This window comes from Penicillium brevicompactum (genome assembly GCF_028827555.1).
Source record: "Penicillium brevicompactum strain IBT 35665 chromosome Unknown utg000001l_segment0_segment0, whole genome shotgun sequence".
Classification (NCBI taxonomy): domain Eukaryota; kingdom Fungi; phylum Ascomycota; class Eurotiomycetes; order Eurotiales; family Aspergillaceae; genus Penicillium; species Penicillium brevicompactum.
In genome coordinates, this window is record NW_026623203.1 from 5,371,741 (window position 1) to 5,389,559 (window position 17,819).

Genomic DNA, 17,819 nt, shown 5'->3' on the forward strand with positions numbered 1-17,819 from the left:
TGCTTAAGAAAAGTGTCAATCGCTCTGAAAGTACCCCGGTGAATTGGGAGTCTTCTACAAGCACATTAGACACTTCGAAGACTTTGTGCTTTAGATTTGGATGCAATCGGCTATGGCAGGGGTACTTCTGTACACAGGAGGAACAGAGATCCATGCAGACGCACAGTGTGCATACAAAGCGAGTCCCGGTGATAATCCGGTTGCACATATTGCAGGAGATCTGACAGATATCCGTTTTGGAGGAAACACCCTGACGTAGATGAAGCTGGAACAGATAGCGCGCGTTGTTGAATTGGCCAAGAAACAAAAAATAGCGGCCTAATTGTTGTAGAATGAGCCATGAGGACTTGGATTTGGAATATGGAAATGCCTCGATGAGTTTAAGTACTGATCGATGAACAGTCACCTCTTGAGTATCAGGAGGCGTCAACACCAAATCAGAGCAGTGATTACAATGTATTTCCTGCAGTAGGGTTTCGTGATCGGATGCCAAGTCCATGATATGTCGACCATAACCATCTGGAAGTGACGGATCAGCACCAGAATTGAGAAGGGCAATAGCGAAACGAATGTGACCATGACAAACTGCCAGGTGGAGGGGAGTTTGTAGGAAGTCGCTATAGTTATTGAGGGCTGACGCTAGTTGTGGAAACAAACGGAAAATATGGAGCATGTTCTTTGAAGCGGCAATATGAAGAGGAGTGCGGCCAAGTTTATCTTTTAACAGAGAATCTGCTCCGGCACGAAGAAGGATTTGAACTTCATCAGCATAGCCCTCATGAATAGCCGCCAAGAGAGATGATCCATATTCACCACCTCGAGCGTTGACATCGGCGCCAGCTTCGAGCAGTATCTGCACTTTCTCAGGGCTTCCATCACATGCAGCGGCCTGTAGGGCGTTGCCATATTCACCACCCTGGGCGTTGACATCGGCGCCAGCTCCGAGCAGTATCTGCACCGTCTCACTGCTTTCCCTGTATGCAGCAGCCTGTAGGGCATTGCCATATTCACCACCCTGGGCGTTGACATCGGCGCCAGCTCCGAGCAGTATCTGCACCGTCTCACTGCTTTCCCTGTATGCAGCAGCCTGTAGGGCATTGCCATATTCACCACCCTGGGCGTTGACATCGGCGCCAGCTTCGAGCAGTATCTGCACTTTCTCAGGTCTTCCATCATGTGCAGCGGCCTGTAGGGCGTTGCCGTATTGACCACCCTGGACGTTGACATCGGCGCCAGCGTTGAGAAGCATTTGCACCGTCTCACTGCTCTCCCCGTATGCAGCAGCCTGTAGGGCGTTGCCGTATTGACCACCCTGGACGTTGACATCGGCGCCAGCGTTGAGAAGCATTTGCACCGTCTCACTGCTCTCCCCGTATGCAGCAGCCTGTAGGGCGTTGTCGTATTGACCACCCTGGACGTTGACATCGGCGCCAGCGTTGAGAAGCATTTGCACGATCTCACTGCTTTCCCTGTATGCAGCAGCCTGTAGGGCGTTGCCATATTCACCACCCTGGGCGTTGACATCGGCGCCAGCTTCGAGCAGTATCTGCACTGTCTCAGGGCTTCCTCTCCATGCAGCGGCCTGTAAGGCGTTGCCGTATTGACCATCCTGGGCGTTGACATCGGCGCCAGCTTGAAGCAATATCCCCACAAGGCCCTCATAGCCTCCAAGAGAAGCTGCTTGTAGCGCACCTCGACTCCCTCCTATTTCCACATTCACGCCCTCCTCAAGGAGCCATTTGACAAAGTATGTATATCCACCACTGGCTGCCTCATATAATGGTGTCTTGCCGTTGTGACTCTTGGCCTCTTGGTCGGCTCCCTTCCTCCGGAGTATTTTGCCGGCCGTGACATGACCCCCTCGGGCTGCCAAGTGTAACGCTGTATCTCCATCTGTGTTCCTTATAGCGACATCCTGAATATCCGACACCACAGGCTCGATGAGATCCTTTAGGTTGGCAGCGGCAGCCATATGTAACAGTGTTGTGCCTCTTGGTGGGCATAGTCCGTTATACTCATCTAGTTTCTGGTAACTCCCGACCCAAAAACTGAGCACTCGTTGTAGAATCTCTTTCTCATCCTGTAGAACATCGGAACGAATCTCAGCAGCTTTTTCCGCATGAATAAATAGGTTCGTAGTGGCATAATGAATCAACGAATATTCTTGGATAAGGCCCTCTTTAGTTCCTTTGAGCCCGCTGGTTCCTGCCAGTATATGAACTGTTGCAAGATACACTAAGCACGATCGGTAGAGAGTTGCCTGGCAATGAGAAAGAATCGTATTCTCGTTCATGGACGACATGCTCATGCCGATATTATGACACAAAGCTTGAAGCCCTTTTTTGCGCAAGAAATCATTAACTGACTGGTGTACTACCTGTACAGTCTCATTCTTATCCCCGCTTGGGACGACTTCGGCTAGTCCGCCGGAAAGAGCCTTGATTCTTGACAGCATTTTTTCGTTGCTTTTGATGAAACCGGAGATTCTTTCCCATTTCTTCGGAGACAGCGGTTCCCGCACATTCATAGCCACGAGAGCATATCGCATCTCGGTCACAGTTAGAGGTCGCTCAGCCAGACATACCCATTGAAAGAAGACAAATGACTGCTCGCGGTTTCTCTTCTCTATCACGTCGTTCAGAATATACGTGTAAACATCTTCCAGGTCAGCTGGGACCTCGCGTAACCAGCAACAGATGTCGTCAAACGATTCTCCTTCACGAACTTTCCGCTCGATGAGGGGAATCATAATATGAACCCATTGGAAAACTCCATTCGCTTGCTGGGTTAACTGCTCGACTAGCATTTCCCTCATCTTCTGGCTGGCGTTGTCTTTGGCCTCTGTCTTCACAAGTTTGTCTTGGACATATGTGGCAATGTCTTGCTGATTATGATCTTCCACCTTTATCTCTATAGCCTGTCCACTTTCCATGATAGGATAGTGTCGACATGAGATACAAACTTGGATGCATAGTTTCATTTTCTCGGCGTGATCGACGAGGCGATGAAAATATTCTGCCAGCTGCTGAGCAGATTTAGCCCCGGCCTCGTCAAGAGCATCCACAAAAACCATCACGTGCTGTTGGTTGGCTGATGCTAGAATGGCACTTGCTAGTAATTCTTCTAGCATCACCTGTGGCCATTCCCACTGACGTTTGCCATACCCAAACTGCTTACATCGCCGGTCGTATTTCTCACGTATCTGAGGACGTACAGTTGGATCGCGGTCGAAAAGCTGGTTCATCAATGATCTGAGCATTCCTAGTGGTGTACGTTGCATCTGTGCACCCCGAGCGGTGAAAAAAAAAGTCGAGGCGAATACCAGGGCGGTCGGCATCTGACATTTGGATTTCGTCGTGCAGAAATACCATCAAGGTCGACTTTCCTACACCTGGATTGCCCTTAATCCATAGCAGACCGTGGGACTGGCTCCTCCAGGACTGGTACTCTTCCAGCTCTAAAATCCATTTGCAGGTATTCGTATGGCATGGCTCGATATTATCCCTCCTGTCAAGCATCTGCGGAAATGCCAGTGACTCAAGCACCTCTGTCACACTTGTGAGTGGAAATCTGTTTGACTCATGGGGAGCGAGGCGAACCGTTGTCTATCTTCTGCTGTGGGGTCTCTAGTCGGTCTAGATCGGAAAGTAGCTTCTAGTTAATATTGCCTGGCTTGAACACGGCTTTAGGTCTCTTACTAGATGAGAAATAGTTTTGGGTTATCGAACCATGGTTGGTCCCCACCTGAGTCCCCGAGTTCTCATTACCAAACAATGTGGAAGCCATGCAAAATAGCTCGTGTGTGGCTGTCACAGACAGAGAGCAGACTCCAAAGTCGAAAGAGGGAAATTCAGCCCCACGATCAGGTGACTGTCAGGCGCTAAGCCTTGGCGGCTACTTCTCCCATCTGGTTGCCCATAGGCAGCTAGCAAATGTAGGGACATGCGGGGGTCCGCAATAGGAACCATCATGTCAAGGGAGAGAACTAGACTCAAATCCAACTAGCAGATTACAAAGCTATGGGGTCCCTCGAAATCATCTGCGTTACCTAACACTGGTCCACCGTTGGTAACAGACTCATTACACGACGAATTTGCCAAAGTTATAAAACAGTGAGTTTCAAAGGCAATTATATATATTGGAAGGCTGTGGTCAATATGAGAGGTAAAAGTAATTTCGAAAACTACTTTTGTAGTTTAGACTAAGTGAATGCTATTTTCGAGGCAAGTGATTTACCCGCGTCGCTTCACCCAAAGGCCGATATCACGCACGAACCGCCGAGCAGCACCTATTTTCACGCCATGCTTGACAAAGAAATCTGGATCTTGATCTTCATAGATTTGCAAAAGGTCGAGGCAGTTCTCGAGAGCCACATCACATGCTTTCTTGATATTATCTCTGAATGCCTCGTCACTTACACGTGACTGCTGCCATTTTGTATAATCGTCCACAGCGACATCTAGCAGGCCGTCGATTACGATTGATTCGGTGTAGCTGGGTCCGGTTGGCATGGTAGCATTGGCAGGAGGCTGTATCGATTGTTGAGATCCAACCGGAAGGACATTGATATTGATTGGAGGACACACTGAACCCAATGTGGAGTTCTCCGCAGCCTTCTTTTTCTTGTCCAGTCGCTGGTTCTCTTCGGCATAGAGCTGCTCGCGAACACTGTCAGGGATATCAGCGTGGGTCTCGAGAACCCCACCTTGCTTCACATATTTGACGAGGGCCTTCAGATGGTGTGTCTTCAATCTGTGGTGCGACAGTTGCGAGAGGACATAAATGATCATACGTGATGCACGAGTACTAACTTCCTTTATTGGTGAACTGCATGGCCATTACTGGAGGCATGTAATGAAGCCCAATTGAAGTGGTTCGCCATCTCGAGAAGATCCAAACAACTGATTTTCACGACTCTGGCCACCCTAAGTGCACTCAGGGGTTTACCGCTATCTTTGCCCTTTTGGACTGTCTCTTCTACTTTTTGAGGCCTCATCGGGACACATGGTCACGCCAGCGCTGTAGAACACGCTGTTTGGCCATGGATGTATCAAAAGAGCCGAATCATGAGTTTCTGATTGAACCATGACATTTTTGGGTTGATCCAGGCGAGCATCCAAAAAACGCAAAATGCGGTTGGTCCACACTTTTGGTCGACGACTATGGCATTCTGCACTCAAAACAGCAAACTGCTTTGAAGGGAAGGATAGCCTCTACACTGGTGGATACGCGAAAGGAGGGCCCTGGAACAGCTGAAAGCACGGTGCTTGGACAGTGATTTCCGTCATCTGCCACCCAGATGCACCGCTCACGGTGCGGCGGACGGCCCAAAACTTGGCCTAATACCCTTTGGAGGTGGGCAGGGCTCCAGGCCATGATGACAAGGTTTTCTGAAAACGCGTTCGGGATGATGTGATATTCGAGGTATAGTCTCGGCCGAAGAAATGTATTTTTGAGTGGTACCTGTAACCATGTAGGAAGGGTGCAATATACAGATGCTTGAGAAAGGACCTAGCCAGGCAATTCATCTTGCTGGCTCCCTATTATATACCTGAGCAATGAAAACTGGACTTAGTTGGCCACCAAAAATTCCCATCGCATTCCTGAAAAGAGGTTGTTGATTCCTGGGAGCTCCGGTCGAATTTGAAAGGATCTTACATGAAGCATAAGCAATCCGTTTATAAATGATATGCGGACCACCATGGAGCATCAAGAGCTTTCAGTTCCTTGGACCGAATGAGAGCCCAACACGCAAATCGAAGTTTCCATAGGAAACTGGCAATCTTGCCGACTATACTACCCACAGCAGTAGCCGGCCATTCCATTGACGTATGTTCGTCACAATAGTGCAGCAGTGATAATGAGACATGCCTTAGTAAGTGATCCTTTTATGTTTACAAGTGGTAGATGTTAATGCGTGCAGATATGCTATTCGCAGTTTGTTTCATGTCTTAGTTCGCGTATAAACTTAATCAACAAATACTGCTAATTTGGATTTAGGAATAAACATAATAGTTTTAGAAATGCCAAAATCAATTCTAGGAGCTGTTTAAACCCTGGGAACTCCTTTCTAGCTCCTGGGGCCAGTTTCTGTTCCTGGGAAACTGATTTCTAACCCGGGGGTCTTCATTCTGCGCGTTCCTGGATGAATACGAATTGAGTCTGGGAGTACAATAGCTAGATCTGGGATCCTACTTTTGGATCCTAGAGTCAATATTTTGTCTTCGAAGGTCGCGCAAAGCCCTCACAAGAGACCTTCATCAGACCCGTGAACAAACCTGCGTCTTTCGACTACTTCCCAGAAGGCCAAGCCATAGCACCAGGAACCGCACTTGAGGTTCCATGAGCCGATAATGCTGTTAACAGGAACATGACTTCGGTTCTTCAGGTGGAGCTACAAGACCCCCAAAGCTCCAATGGGCTTCCTGGGGGCTATGTGGCTCCCAGAAACAGTGTGAGGGTCTGACGTATACGTAGATGGGGACTGAATTTCGTAGATAAATAGTCTATATCAGGAAGAGCTATAGTCGATTTGGATACAAGACATAACACGAGGAAGCGAAAGAAAAGTAGCTTCCTCGCGTTCAGCAGAATACTCCGAGATCGGCGAAAGTGGGCAGGCTAGTCAGACCAAGAACGGAGCATGCTTAGATTGCAGCCGTAGAAAGGTCGATACTTGCGGTCTTCTCGCAGCCATCTTTGGTGTGCTACAAGGACGATTCCACAGATGGAAAGCAGGGCTGAGACTAGGGCCACAATCCCAGTGCCCACGACAACATTGTCCACGAGGCTTCGGAATGTGATGTCCAATATAGCGTCACTGGTAGGGGCAAGGTCAGATTGTGCGCAGTTTCGCAGAACGACCGCAAAGCGTAGAGGGGCGGAACTGGGACCGGCAAGGGTCAGCAGCCAGGTCGTGGCAAGGAAAAGAGGGCAAGACGCATTCGAATTGTGGCTGCGGAAGTATTCAGTCGCATTGTGTCCTCAAGAAAGGATTAATTCGAATACAGGAAGGCGAGGCAGATCTCTTTCAAGAAAACGCTCAGATAAAGTAAGAAACAGCAGAATCATGAATCAGGTCAATCTCTGGGAATCGTTAATCATAAGTGCCATATGCTCTTCACGCAAATGATGCTCAACAAAACAAAGCCCAGCTAAGGATCAGCTACATCAGCTGCCTTTTTAATAATTCGCTGCCATTGTGGCAATTCATATGGAGATCATCTAGATAATAGTTTTTCAAGATAAAGCGCTATTTCTATTCGTTGGGTCGGCGGCACCAAAATCGTGTCCGAGTTCTTGGGACCAAGCCAGCTCCTGGATTCGCCCTGTGGGCTCCCAGGGTCTGCTGCAATCTTTAAAAAATATGCATTTGGTATCTTGTAATTTTAATTCGCCGCTACAAAGTGCCATATAATTGCACCTCATATAAGGACATTTGATCCGGACGCGTAGTCCAGGGTGTAGAAATACATAAGTACATGTACACCGTCCTAATCTTTGTATATATTTTACCCGTGTCAACCTTCTCTGAGTGCTTTATCATCCCCCTAAACCAGAACTCGAATGCCCGTGCTCTCATTTGACAATGTCAATCGATTTTATTCAAACAACCGTTACATTCAGTAGGCCGTCAACCATGCTAACATTTATACGTGTGCCGAGCCGAGATCAGTCACTCAGCCGCAAGACACTCTAACTTTCAATGTGGGAGCCAAAATCGATTCTGCGACTGAAATAACTCTGTTTCAGGCTCTGATCAAAACCTGCAGATGCCTGGAATGGTTCAGTACACAGCGTCTCTTCCGAATTCTTGGAGTTGCGGACGGCCTGCGCAGCCTTCTTCGGGACATCCAAAACCTCGACCATGAACTATGGGTCTCTCTAGCAAATGGGGTTATAGCTTCTGTCTTTTACTATTGTGTCAATTTGGAAGATTGCAGTACACGCTTGTATCCAAATAGACCATTCAGGTGATTCGGACTGATATATGAGATGTCTTCTAACTACCGGATCGAACAAAGTGTGCTAGTATTCAGCTATTGATACCATCAGAATCAGGTACGACGTAGATGCTGAATAAGAGGCCTACACGCTAGTAAGAATCCACTTCTTTTGTACGACATATTGTACTGCTGCATCATGGAATGCTACGAGCTCAAGCCTACCCCGCTGGCAATCTCGTTTCAATGCAATCAACCTGGTCCGGCCGGTTGCAGGGATATTGTCAACGACTGTGACTACGAATATTACTATTTAGATTAGGATATATGCTAGGTTCCCGAGTTTATAGTGTGTTTTGATCTACTGAACCTATAAATAACCTCCCAAATCGCTTTGTGATTCAACAGGAGAACTGACTATCCCTTACTTGGAGTACGTCTAGAAGATGCTTTACGCTGATGCTTGTACTCCTAAAGGATGGATTATATCTGCACTATCTCTAAATTGGATAATGGATCCATTATTTTCAAGAGAATGGAACCAAGCTGCCCTACATACTAGTGCATTCATAGTTTCGGTATAAGGTATACTAGGAAGTGATGATTATAAGAAACATTTAACATCATCAAAAAAAGCCGCACTATGACGACTGGCGTTCCCTGAAATGGATGCTCCTGAGCATAATAGTCACATAGATTGCTTTTGCTCTCATTATTTCACCTTGACAAGAGGGAGTCGCTCGACTCTGTTCGCGGAAATATCCGTGTATAGAGGGAATCGCTGGATTCGGTGCGAGGGAAGTGGTGTTGGTGCTTCCGAGAGACGATGCGATCCTGGTAAATGCCCGTTGCCGTGCCCCGGATAACTGACTCAAGGTACTCTCGGAAATCTGTGTGTTTGAAGTCCGGATATAACTCCTGCGTGGAATGGTAGCCGAGATACTTGGCATATTCGGGGTTATTGTCTCCTCGAATGAAGCACGACAGTTGAAATTCGGCCAGATACCGTGGCACAAATTTTCGCGTATCGAAAGGATAGGTTTCGCTAGCTTGTCGCGTCTTCACCGTTTTGCTGCAGATCGTCTCCTCGGGAATCTGCGGTCGGCAAAAGACAAATTTGTAAGTCGTGTTCGCTTATTTGAGCCGAAGGAGCTCTGCAACATACATAGTTCCGGACAATGCTTTCTTCGCTGAGTTCCTCCATAAGCTCGTGGATTTTGTTTTGTGTGGAGACAACGTTGTAAGCGAATATCTTCCTATTTAGTGTGCGAGGGTCGGAAATTATCCTAGCCATATAGCGGCCGACGTCTCGCAAGTCTATGAGCGCTGTGGGCATGTTGCCATCACCCACAATCTCGTCATTGCCAGATGTCATGGCATAGTCGACGCAGCCGGACTCAAGGCGAGGGTAAGCCAGCTGGTACCACCAGCCGATATCGACAATAGTGTAAGGGAGCCAGAGCTGGCGGATCTGGTTGTAGACGATTTCTTTCTATGCGAAGCGAGCACGGTCACCTTACTGGCCAGTGCCCCACGGCACCACATTCCACTTACCTCGTCACGCAACCACATAATACCACCTGGGGGACAAACGGTGATGAATCCACAAGGAATGAATCGTTTTACGCGAGTTTTCTTGGCGGCCCTGGCGAGGTGAATCTGGTCCTGTTGCTCGGTGGGCCCGACACAACTAACAACCACATCAATATCTGTCAAAGCTTCGATGAGATGTTCCTCTGTATCTTTCAAGTCACATCTTCTAATTTGAAGCCCCTTATCTTCGAGGCGCGTGGTAGAAGGTTTCCGAATCGAGGTGGGGCGGATGAGAGCGATAACCTCCTGAATCACAGAATTGTGATACCGTTAGTATGGGCTCAATCGACTATATCGAAGCTGGCTACCTACAAAGTTGCCATCGTCCAACAGCCCGTGGGCTATGGATCCCCCGGTTTCACCTGCTGCTCCGACCAGCAAAACATTGGTCTTCGACATCTCGGCAATTCTTATCGGTCTTACAGTATAGAAGACGTGAGCTGCGGCAGAGGGATGTAGTGATCAACGAAGGGTTAGAAACGAGAATGAAATGAAGGAGAAGCGTTATGGATTTCCATCCTACGCAATGATGACTTTGCTATACACTTCCTCATTTATGGTAGGCGAAAGGTGGGGGGACATTCGTTCTTTGCGTCAAAATGAGATCATGGCTGGTGGGATTAGTCATGCTACTTTCGCGTAATGTAGTTAACTATTATATCGCTTCCGAGAGATGCGGTGTGCACTATACTAGAATTAACCAATGAGGCCATTGCCCAATATTTGAGATGAGTCTTTCTATATAGAGCTGATGGTAAAGATAAAGGAGCTTCCATATGCTGATTCAGCGGTTGATGCCTTGGGAATCAGGGTGCAGTGGGTGTTGAATGAAACAAATTGCGCTAGTAAGATCCCTCTCCACCTTTACCGACATATTACCCTCCATTACTAAGCAGGCCTTGTAGGAGGTGGGTGTCCCAAAATCCCAATCAATAGCAGTACTTCGAACAAATTGCGCCATTGCAAAGAAAGAGATTGGCAGCACTGGAAAAGTAGTCGACAGATAATGGGAAATGAGACGATGCTAGAACCCGAACTAGATCATCTAGCCGAAATCAGGAGGTCCAAGTGAAAGATAACCCTTGATGCGTAAGCAGGTTAGGAAGAAGGAGTAATTTTTGATTCATCGAACTTCGAATAGGACTCCAGCTGGCTTATGGCGGCCCGCATACCTGACTTCTGCCCAATTCAGGAGAAGACATAGGTCCTAAATGCCATTCTCCGTTAGGTTGTCCTGAATTACGGCCTGTTATACCATACGTTACCAAAAGCGCAATTCGGCGTTTCAGGGGCTGCCGGCAAACTATCCCTGCCATAAGAACAAGCACTTTCACAGTATAGCCCTTTGGCATAGCGTAATCCTTTCGTAGGTTGTCATATGGCGAAAATAGTAGTGCTGAAAAATGGTCGGTCCCCATCCGCGCCGTTATTTCTCTCTTGGATTCCACACGTCCTATTCTCCTTTTCTCTATTATATGGTTTCTTATTTCAGGGACCTTCCTACCCTCCACTAATTGGAAACTTTCGTGTGCCAACATCGCTTTTCCCTTGTATCTTTTCTGTTATTAGGTATATTCTAGGTTCATATACTGATCACCCAATATCACACTGGCGTAACCAGTATCTGCCTCCATCCCAGATCCTATTTCAACCCCTTTTCCTACGACCTTTTCGCAGACGCTAAATCTGCCATATTTATTGGCCGCTGACTTCTGGGTTCTCTATCGTAAGTTCCTATTATCAATGCCTTCGCTTCGCTACTGTCCTCTCAGTTGTCTTGTAAACAAACCGTGGCATTCAAATCGGTATCTATCTCACTTACCGCTTGGGAGGCCTATTGCCAAAGCTCTCCGGCAACCGCAGCCATGGCACCTGACAACGAGAGCAATTTAGATTGCTTGTGGGAACATTGTTGCAAGGTGAACGCTATAATATAAAGCTTTTTCACGTGCCACTTCCCAGCAGAGCGATATATCGTACATGTTGAACGATTCGGTCTTGCTAAGGAATCTTAATTATGTTCTCGGATCTGAAGGAAGAATCCAAAGCCTTTAGACCACTTTTTATCCAGATATGTAGGTCCACAAAATCCTGATCTGTTGCCATGGATCTGTGGAAGACCCTGACTGTTTCGTTGTTTATAAAGCCGTTCTCCACTACATTGAGAATCCCTTACCCTTCTTGCTGTGTCTATCTGTGTGATACGGCTTGGGCTGTTGGACCAGATGTTGAGCACTGTCCTTTATAAACCGCGGATTGTGCCGCAGCTTTCCCAACGTGAAAGGTCTGGGTTGCAAATATGTCAGTGGCAATACATAAAGCCTACAACCGCTACAAGAGCAAGAGGCATACTTCTACAGTTCAAGCACGCAGAGACGGGTATTCCGTTCTAGTTAAGGGCATTGATTCTGTCGCCTGTTATCTTTTGGAGTCATGGACGGACCACGACCTTTGTGAGCGTATAAGAACGTTCTCTCTGAGTCACGATAGTGTCAAGAGCTTGCATACAACCACCAGAGGATATTTATTTCTATACTATTTTAGTTTCGGAGCTTTATGTCTCTTTATCTCTCTTGTATCCACATCTCAGTGAAATATTTGGTGTCTATTGTGGGCGCGATATCGAAAGGTCGAGGTAACTATCGACTATCCCTACAAACAAGTTGTTGATAAGCCCCGTTGCCGTATGCGAAAGGAAGTCGATGCTGATCGTATTCGTCAAATGGACATACAATAGGAATACAGTGAATTTTTTCGTCTCTGTTGTTCAATAACTGTTTCACGATCGGGAAACAAACCACTCTTGTACTATCACACATCAGGATAAGGCCTTTCATTTGGAGGCACTAAGTCAGTTTCTGGAAATAATGAGAAAGATGAGAGATTTGTTTCTTGATTGATTTGAGTCTTCCCGATAGCATCAAATAGGGTGGGATTCACATAAGTGCACAATAGGGTATGTAACAGACGCCATTCTCAATACAAGAGCCACGGGCCAGCTTGCAATAGAACCTTTTCCCACCCATGCTCGTTTATCCACACGGCGATGCTTTCAACGTCGTCCCGACCAAGATTAAGCCCATTATACAGATGCTACTCTATATGTCAGCTTGTACGTTGCCTGAAAGCAATGAGGACAAAGAATGCATCAAAAAGGTTGCAAATGTTGATAGGTTCTTACTGGACACAATTCTTCTTCCGACAGAGCCTCGCTCAACGCACCGTCTGCTATCTCCCAGCAAATGTCTTGTAAAACCTTGTGGTACGGGATTCGCAAGACATATACCAATGGCTCACTTTTATATATACGTTTAAGGGCTTCTGGAACTTGCAGCGCCGTCAAGAGGTGTATGAACCCTGAAGATTGATCGGTAAGGCTGACTGGAAGGCGGTCGGGAAGTGGTTCTCGGACAGGACAAGCAGACGGTAGAATTTTGTAAACGTATAGGGGCATAGAATCTTGCATTGTTTCGCATTGAAACACCAATCCAGAGTATGAGTTGACATTGGAGCGTTGGTTGTGTAACTGAATCTAAATGACGTCTGACATTCCATGACGTAATTGCTCGGCACAATGCTTTTTTTCATGGATCCCGCTGTTTGTCAGGAATACAGATGTGCTGGCCAATTAGCGAAAAACATGGGAAGTCTGTCTTGTCATTATGTAGCTATGTCAACAAAAGAGGGTCGCCATTTTACTAGTGCGCCCGAGGAATATTCAGCACCCCCTCTGCCTGATGATCCTAAGGCTCTCAACGACCTTACTAAGCTCATCCCCTATTTATTCTGCACTTTCTATACTATATAGAATCAGCTGAACTCGCTGTCGGCATTTACTTTGGCCGCCGCCGTTAGGTATGCACGCTTTTATCTACCGGCACTGGTTTTCGAGCTAAACATATCTGAAATGAAAGCAACTTTCGATTATCATTTTAAATTGTATTGAAATCTAACACTTGCAAATATGAAACGGTCGCGTAGTGCTCTGTGGAGCTAACGATCAGATTTGTATTCATTTGGTTGCTAGGCTTGGTCCGAAAGCCGAGTAACTGGTCACGTGTGATCACGTGCGAATGACAGCCGCTTCGCTAATTTCTCATTTCCGTGGTGCGTTTGCTGGAAGTTGTAATTGTTGTGATATGAGGCTGACAGATCAGGAACCAAGCCGCACCATCGGAATTAATCCCGAGGTGTCTATACAAAGAATGCAAGTTCCAATCAACTTGATTTCCTCGATGTATATATAGTATCATGTTTCTCTCAATACAGAGTCATTTCATACCTCTGAACTACAACACTTACTTGCCAGCGATGCCAGGTAGCCGCCGTTCGAGGCACTTATAGTGGTCCAATGCGAGCGAATTTGTCAAGTGCTTGGCGCCGATATCATGAAATCTGTCGCACGCCTCGGACAGGGGAGAGTAGGCAATTTGACAATCTGACGGCCCAAGTGCAAACTTACGCAGCCCTCCTATGAGGTACCTACCCCAGCCCCGACGCTCAGTCCGCCGCGCAGGTCGAAAAAACCGTCGTCGGTGAACCGGAGACAATGGTCTATTATTGGGATTGTCCCACCACTCAAGAAAATCCGGGTGGTCGCCGCAATAGCCGATCTTATGCGCCTAAGGGAAGATATTGTCACAGATGCAAGGCCGCGAAACAAGCATAGATGTTTACGTCCGGCTACTCGTGAGTCCCTAATTCATGTTTAGGTATATCCATATCCAGTATTCAGACAGCAAAGGCTCGACCAGACTGTTTACATGCAGATTATCTGATTTCTTTTTGGCATTAAAACGACGAGCTCAGAAAACTAGCTTTACTTTCACCGGACAGAGTTTGGAGCCAGAAGAAGCCACTTCCGTTTGCGAAATATCAAATATATCCGCAGTCATAATTTGCGCCTCGGGAAGATGTTGGATCACATTGTCATCAACCATAACCTTGAAGCCTCTGCTGTGTTCCCAGAATATATGAGTGATAAGACTTGGGTCAATCTGCACTTTTTTCGCAAGCTTTTCTTTAAGCTCGAGAGAGGTGCGATTTATCAAGTATATTGCATGATGGTGGCTTGAGAGTGCCTTCCCATTTTGTTTGAATTGTACATAAAAGCATGCAACTGTGAGAGGGTAAGTGTACGAAAAATACATTATTACATTGCGGTACGAACCAGCTTTGGACGACTGTAATGGGTGAAGTGGTGAATCCTGCAAGGCCCCAATAGAAGCTGTTGGGATTTCAGGCGAACGTTGCGGATTAACAAGGCTTTGAAGATGATCAGGTTGCACGTAAGTCTCTTTGGGCAATCTACCTTCATTTCCCGAGGCTGAAGGCATGGATGTGCTCTCCGTTTGTTGATTGTCCATGTGTCCAGTTTTCACCATTGTGTTTGTTCCGCGTGGTAAGTTAACAGGATACGATTCCGGATCGTCTCGCTCGTTACCACGAAATCTAAGAACACTCACTTCATGGGCTGATTGAAATAATGCATATGTTTGGGCCAACTCCGCATGAAGATCCTCATCAGTCGTGTAGTCTTTCCGCGATTTTATAGCCCCTTTGGGCTTCTGAGGCCGATGACCGATTTGACCGCCGTTCATTGAACCGCATCCGTGATTTGGTCCGATCAAGTCCACGCCCAGCTCTCTGTCGGTGATCTCCTTGTTGAGCTTTTCGATCTTTTTCTTGACATGTGCCACGTCGTTCGATGATTTCCGTTCGGCACCATGGTCTCGAAAGAGCTTTATGACACAATAGCACATTTCTGAGTCGTGCTCCATCATCCATTCCTCGCCGTCCGACCGTAGGATTTCCGTCTTTGCACACAACCTGACTGGCACCCCTTTCACACCTTTCGAGCGGCTGAAATCGGTCGATAAGAAATTGAACCTTAGGGAAATGGCATACTTGCAGACTTTCGTAGTCGGATCAGCTATCCAGGTGACACAGAACCCATCAACAGTGGCCCTTTCAAGTCGAATCTGGCGATGCTCCGGACACTTGGCACTGTCTTGGAAAGGCTCGACATATTCGACGGCTAAAAGCTCGCTTTGACGCTTGTAAGCTTCGTTAAGGCCTCTACCATCTTTCCATAGCTCCCATGATCTAACAGGGTCTGACCTCTGATCCTGTTCTTCGAATGTTACCCGCACAAATGTTCTAAATTTAAGCGGCCCATCAATCTTCAAGGGTGGCTTAGGGTCTACCACTTCGAGGCTGTAGATTTGACCCTTGTTGAGATATGTCACTGGGCGTTCATTGGTATGCCGAACGATTGATGTTGGGGCTAGCAAGGTCACATTGTAACGAAATCTATGAGATCAGTGAACAGAATAGTTTGATGTGTGATCTGCAAACGTACGTTTCTTCTTCGGCGAATGGCGAACCATGAGTGATGTCTGCCTCGAATGCGGCCATTGAATCCGTTTTTTCGCTCATATCACCGGTCGAGATACCATGATTGACCCCGAGTCCATTCGCCGCTGAGTAGGCAGAATTATGGAGCGTGAAAATCCCCGACATATAGTCCGGCTGTCCGTAGTGTGTGTTATCACAAACCCAATGTTGAGTCTGAGCCAGCGGAGCGAAGCAGTCGGGCCCAACCCAAGAAATCGGCGAAGTACATTGGTTTGATGCGTCAAGAAAAGGCGCGGCTGTTTCACCCCACTCTATCATAGGAGAGTGGAGGTCACCTGCTTTGTTGTAGTAGACCGCGCCCGATCCTGTCATGTTGCGACTGTGAGACGTCTTATGCTTTTTAGGATGAACCACCGGAGATAACGAATCGGGGGCATTGGATTTGCGGGAGACTGAGGAACCGCTCACTAGCCCCGATGCTTGTTCATATTTCGTGTTGTCTACCTGCATAGCACCCACGAAATCAACATCGTTGGCATATCTAACAGGTAACGTTGGATCCTCCGGGTGAACAAAAGGGCCTCCCTTTCCTCTCTCACCATCGCAGGTCAAAAGAAGGTCTCCAAATTTCTTCCTGAACTGAACAATGAACTCGTCACCTGGTTTGCGCATGATTTTGAAACATAGGAGCTGAGTATTTTGATCAGTGCTTGGGGGAGGTGCCAATTTGGCTTTTTTTTCCAAGACTTGAGGGTATGAAGGGATTGCCCGCGTTGTTCCCAAAAGAATTCTTGGCAATTTCTAATTGCCGGATCGGTTCCCGCCAATGGTAGCGACCATCTGAAGGGGACAGCAAGGTCATGTGACATACGCCCCACTGCTGTTGGCTCAGCCACCTGGCGTAGTCATGTAAAGAAACACCACGAGCACTGTGGAGGCCTAGGGCGACGTTGCAACCCCTCATACATAAGGACATGTGGTCATACTACCGTACTGTATTGAGAGAAACATAATCTCGATGCGAGGTGATAGGTTGAACTGAGTGACCAGCCTCGAATTTATATTACGGCAAGATTAAACAAGAGCAGAATGTAATATTGCTACCAATGCCAAGAAGTGGCCGGGGGTTATTGTCCTCGGTTGGCATCTCGCGTCTTTTGATGCCTGGCAGCTCGACAGGCACCGGGATGAACTCATAATCTAGTCTGGCGCATGGCGGACGGATCCCACTTTCGCCAACGAGCAGGCTGTGAGCCTAAGTCTGCGTGCAAGGAGAAGGTCAGGGAAATGTCCCGTCTTTTCGAGCCTATAGATTAACAATGACCATATCAGGTACGCTCCTAGAAAGGGGACGGTCTGCTCCCGGGTCGTAGCTGAGCCAACTAAAGAGCCACGAGCTAAAAATCACCAACCTATACTGTTTTACCTGATCGTACTCCGCCCTGCTGGGCTGTTGGACGTATTCAAGCGGGTGGAACCCACCAAACGGAAACGAACGAGCGAAAAGGAACAAATTGGACATAAACGACACTACGTGAAGGGCACTGTCAGAAATGCCGTGGTGTCTTTAAACAGATTTTGGCAGATTTGATGGGTGTGCAAAGGCCATTTACTCTGGGTGTCACTGCAGCTGAAGCGTAGTCAAGCTGAGCGTAAGCGTAACATCTTCTCTGGCATCGTGCTCTAACATATCGCGCGAAAGCATCTCTTACCAGGAAATGCCCGGATTCTCTACTTTTCTTACGCCGACTGTCCTTGAGCATCAGATATATATTTGTTAGACTCACCACGCCATGGACGTTCTTTGGAATATCACTGTTCAAGCAGGGCTTTTGTGAAGGTGGCATTGATGTCCGTAACACCGCTACCAAGAGCCATCCTGCTGTGCGACCTCTGACAATTTATCCTGTGTATGTTCTACCCCTA

The 17,819-nt window shown here is 47.3% G+C and overlaps 4 protein-coding genes across 4 annotated transcripts; all 4 read right to left on the minus strand.

Moving 5' to 3' along the window:
• Window positions 1-15: 15 nt before the first annotated feature.
• Window positions 16-3,337, minus strand: N7506_001797 (ankyrin repeat domain-containing protein; the record flags this gene model as incomplete). Its single annotated transcript, XM_056951093.1, has 2 exons — window positions 16-54; window positions 176-3,337. 2 exons carry the CDS (start codon window positions 3,335-3,337, stop codon window positions 16-18), a joined length of 3,201 nt encoding a protein of 1,066 aa, XP_056817008.1.
• Window positions 3,338-8,660: 5,323 nt separating this feature from the next.
• N7506_001798 (aromatic alcohol reductase) lies at window positions 8,661-9,935 on the minus strand (the record flags this gene model as incomplete). Its single annotated transcript, XM_056951094.1, has 4 exons — window positions 8,661-9,038; window positions 9,109-9,435; window positions 9,498-9,782; window positions 9,849-9,935. The coding sequence occupies 4 exons, from the start codon at window positions 9,933-9,935 to the stop codon at window positions 8,661-8,663; spliced, it is 1,077 nt and encodes a 358-aa protein (XP_056817009.1).
• Window positions 9,936-12,512: 2,577 nt separating this feature from the next.
• Window positions 12,513-13,002, minus strand: N7506_001799 (DUF952 domain-containing protein; the record flags this gene model as incomplete). The annotated part of the gene is made up of 2 exons (XM_056951095.1): window positions 12,513-12,629; window positions 12,718-13,002. 2 exons carry the CDS (start codon window positions 13,000-13,002, stop codon window positions 12,513-12,515), a joined length of 402 nt encoding a protein of 133 aa, XP_056817010.1.
• A 1,339-nt stretch (window positions 13,003-14,341) lies between these two features.
• N7506_001800 (uncharacterized protein) lies at window positions 14,342-16,565 on the minus strand (the record flags this gene model as incomplete). The annotated part of the gene is made up of 2 exons (XM_056951096.1): window positions 14,342-15,848; window positions 15,898-16,565. 2 exons carry the CDS (start codon window positions 16,563-16,565, stop codon window positions 14,342-14,344), a joined length of 2,175 nt encoding a protein of 724 aa, XP_056817011.1.
• Between the last annotated feature and the right edge of the window lie 1,254 nt (window positions 16,566-17,819).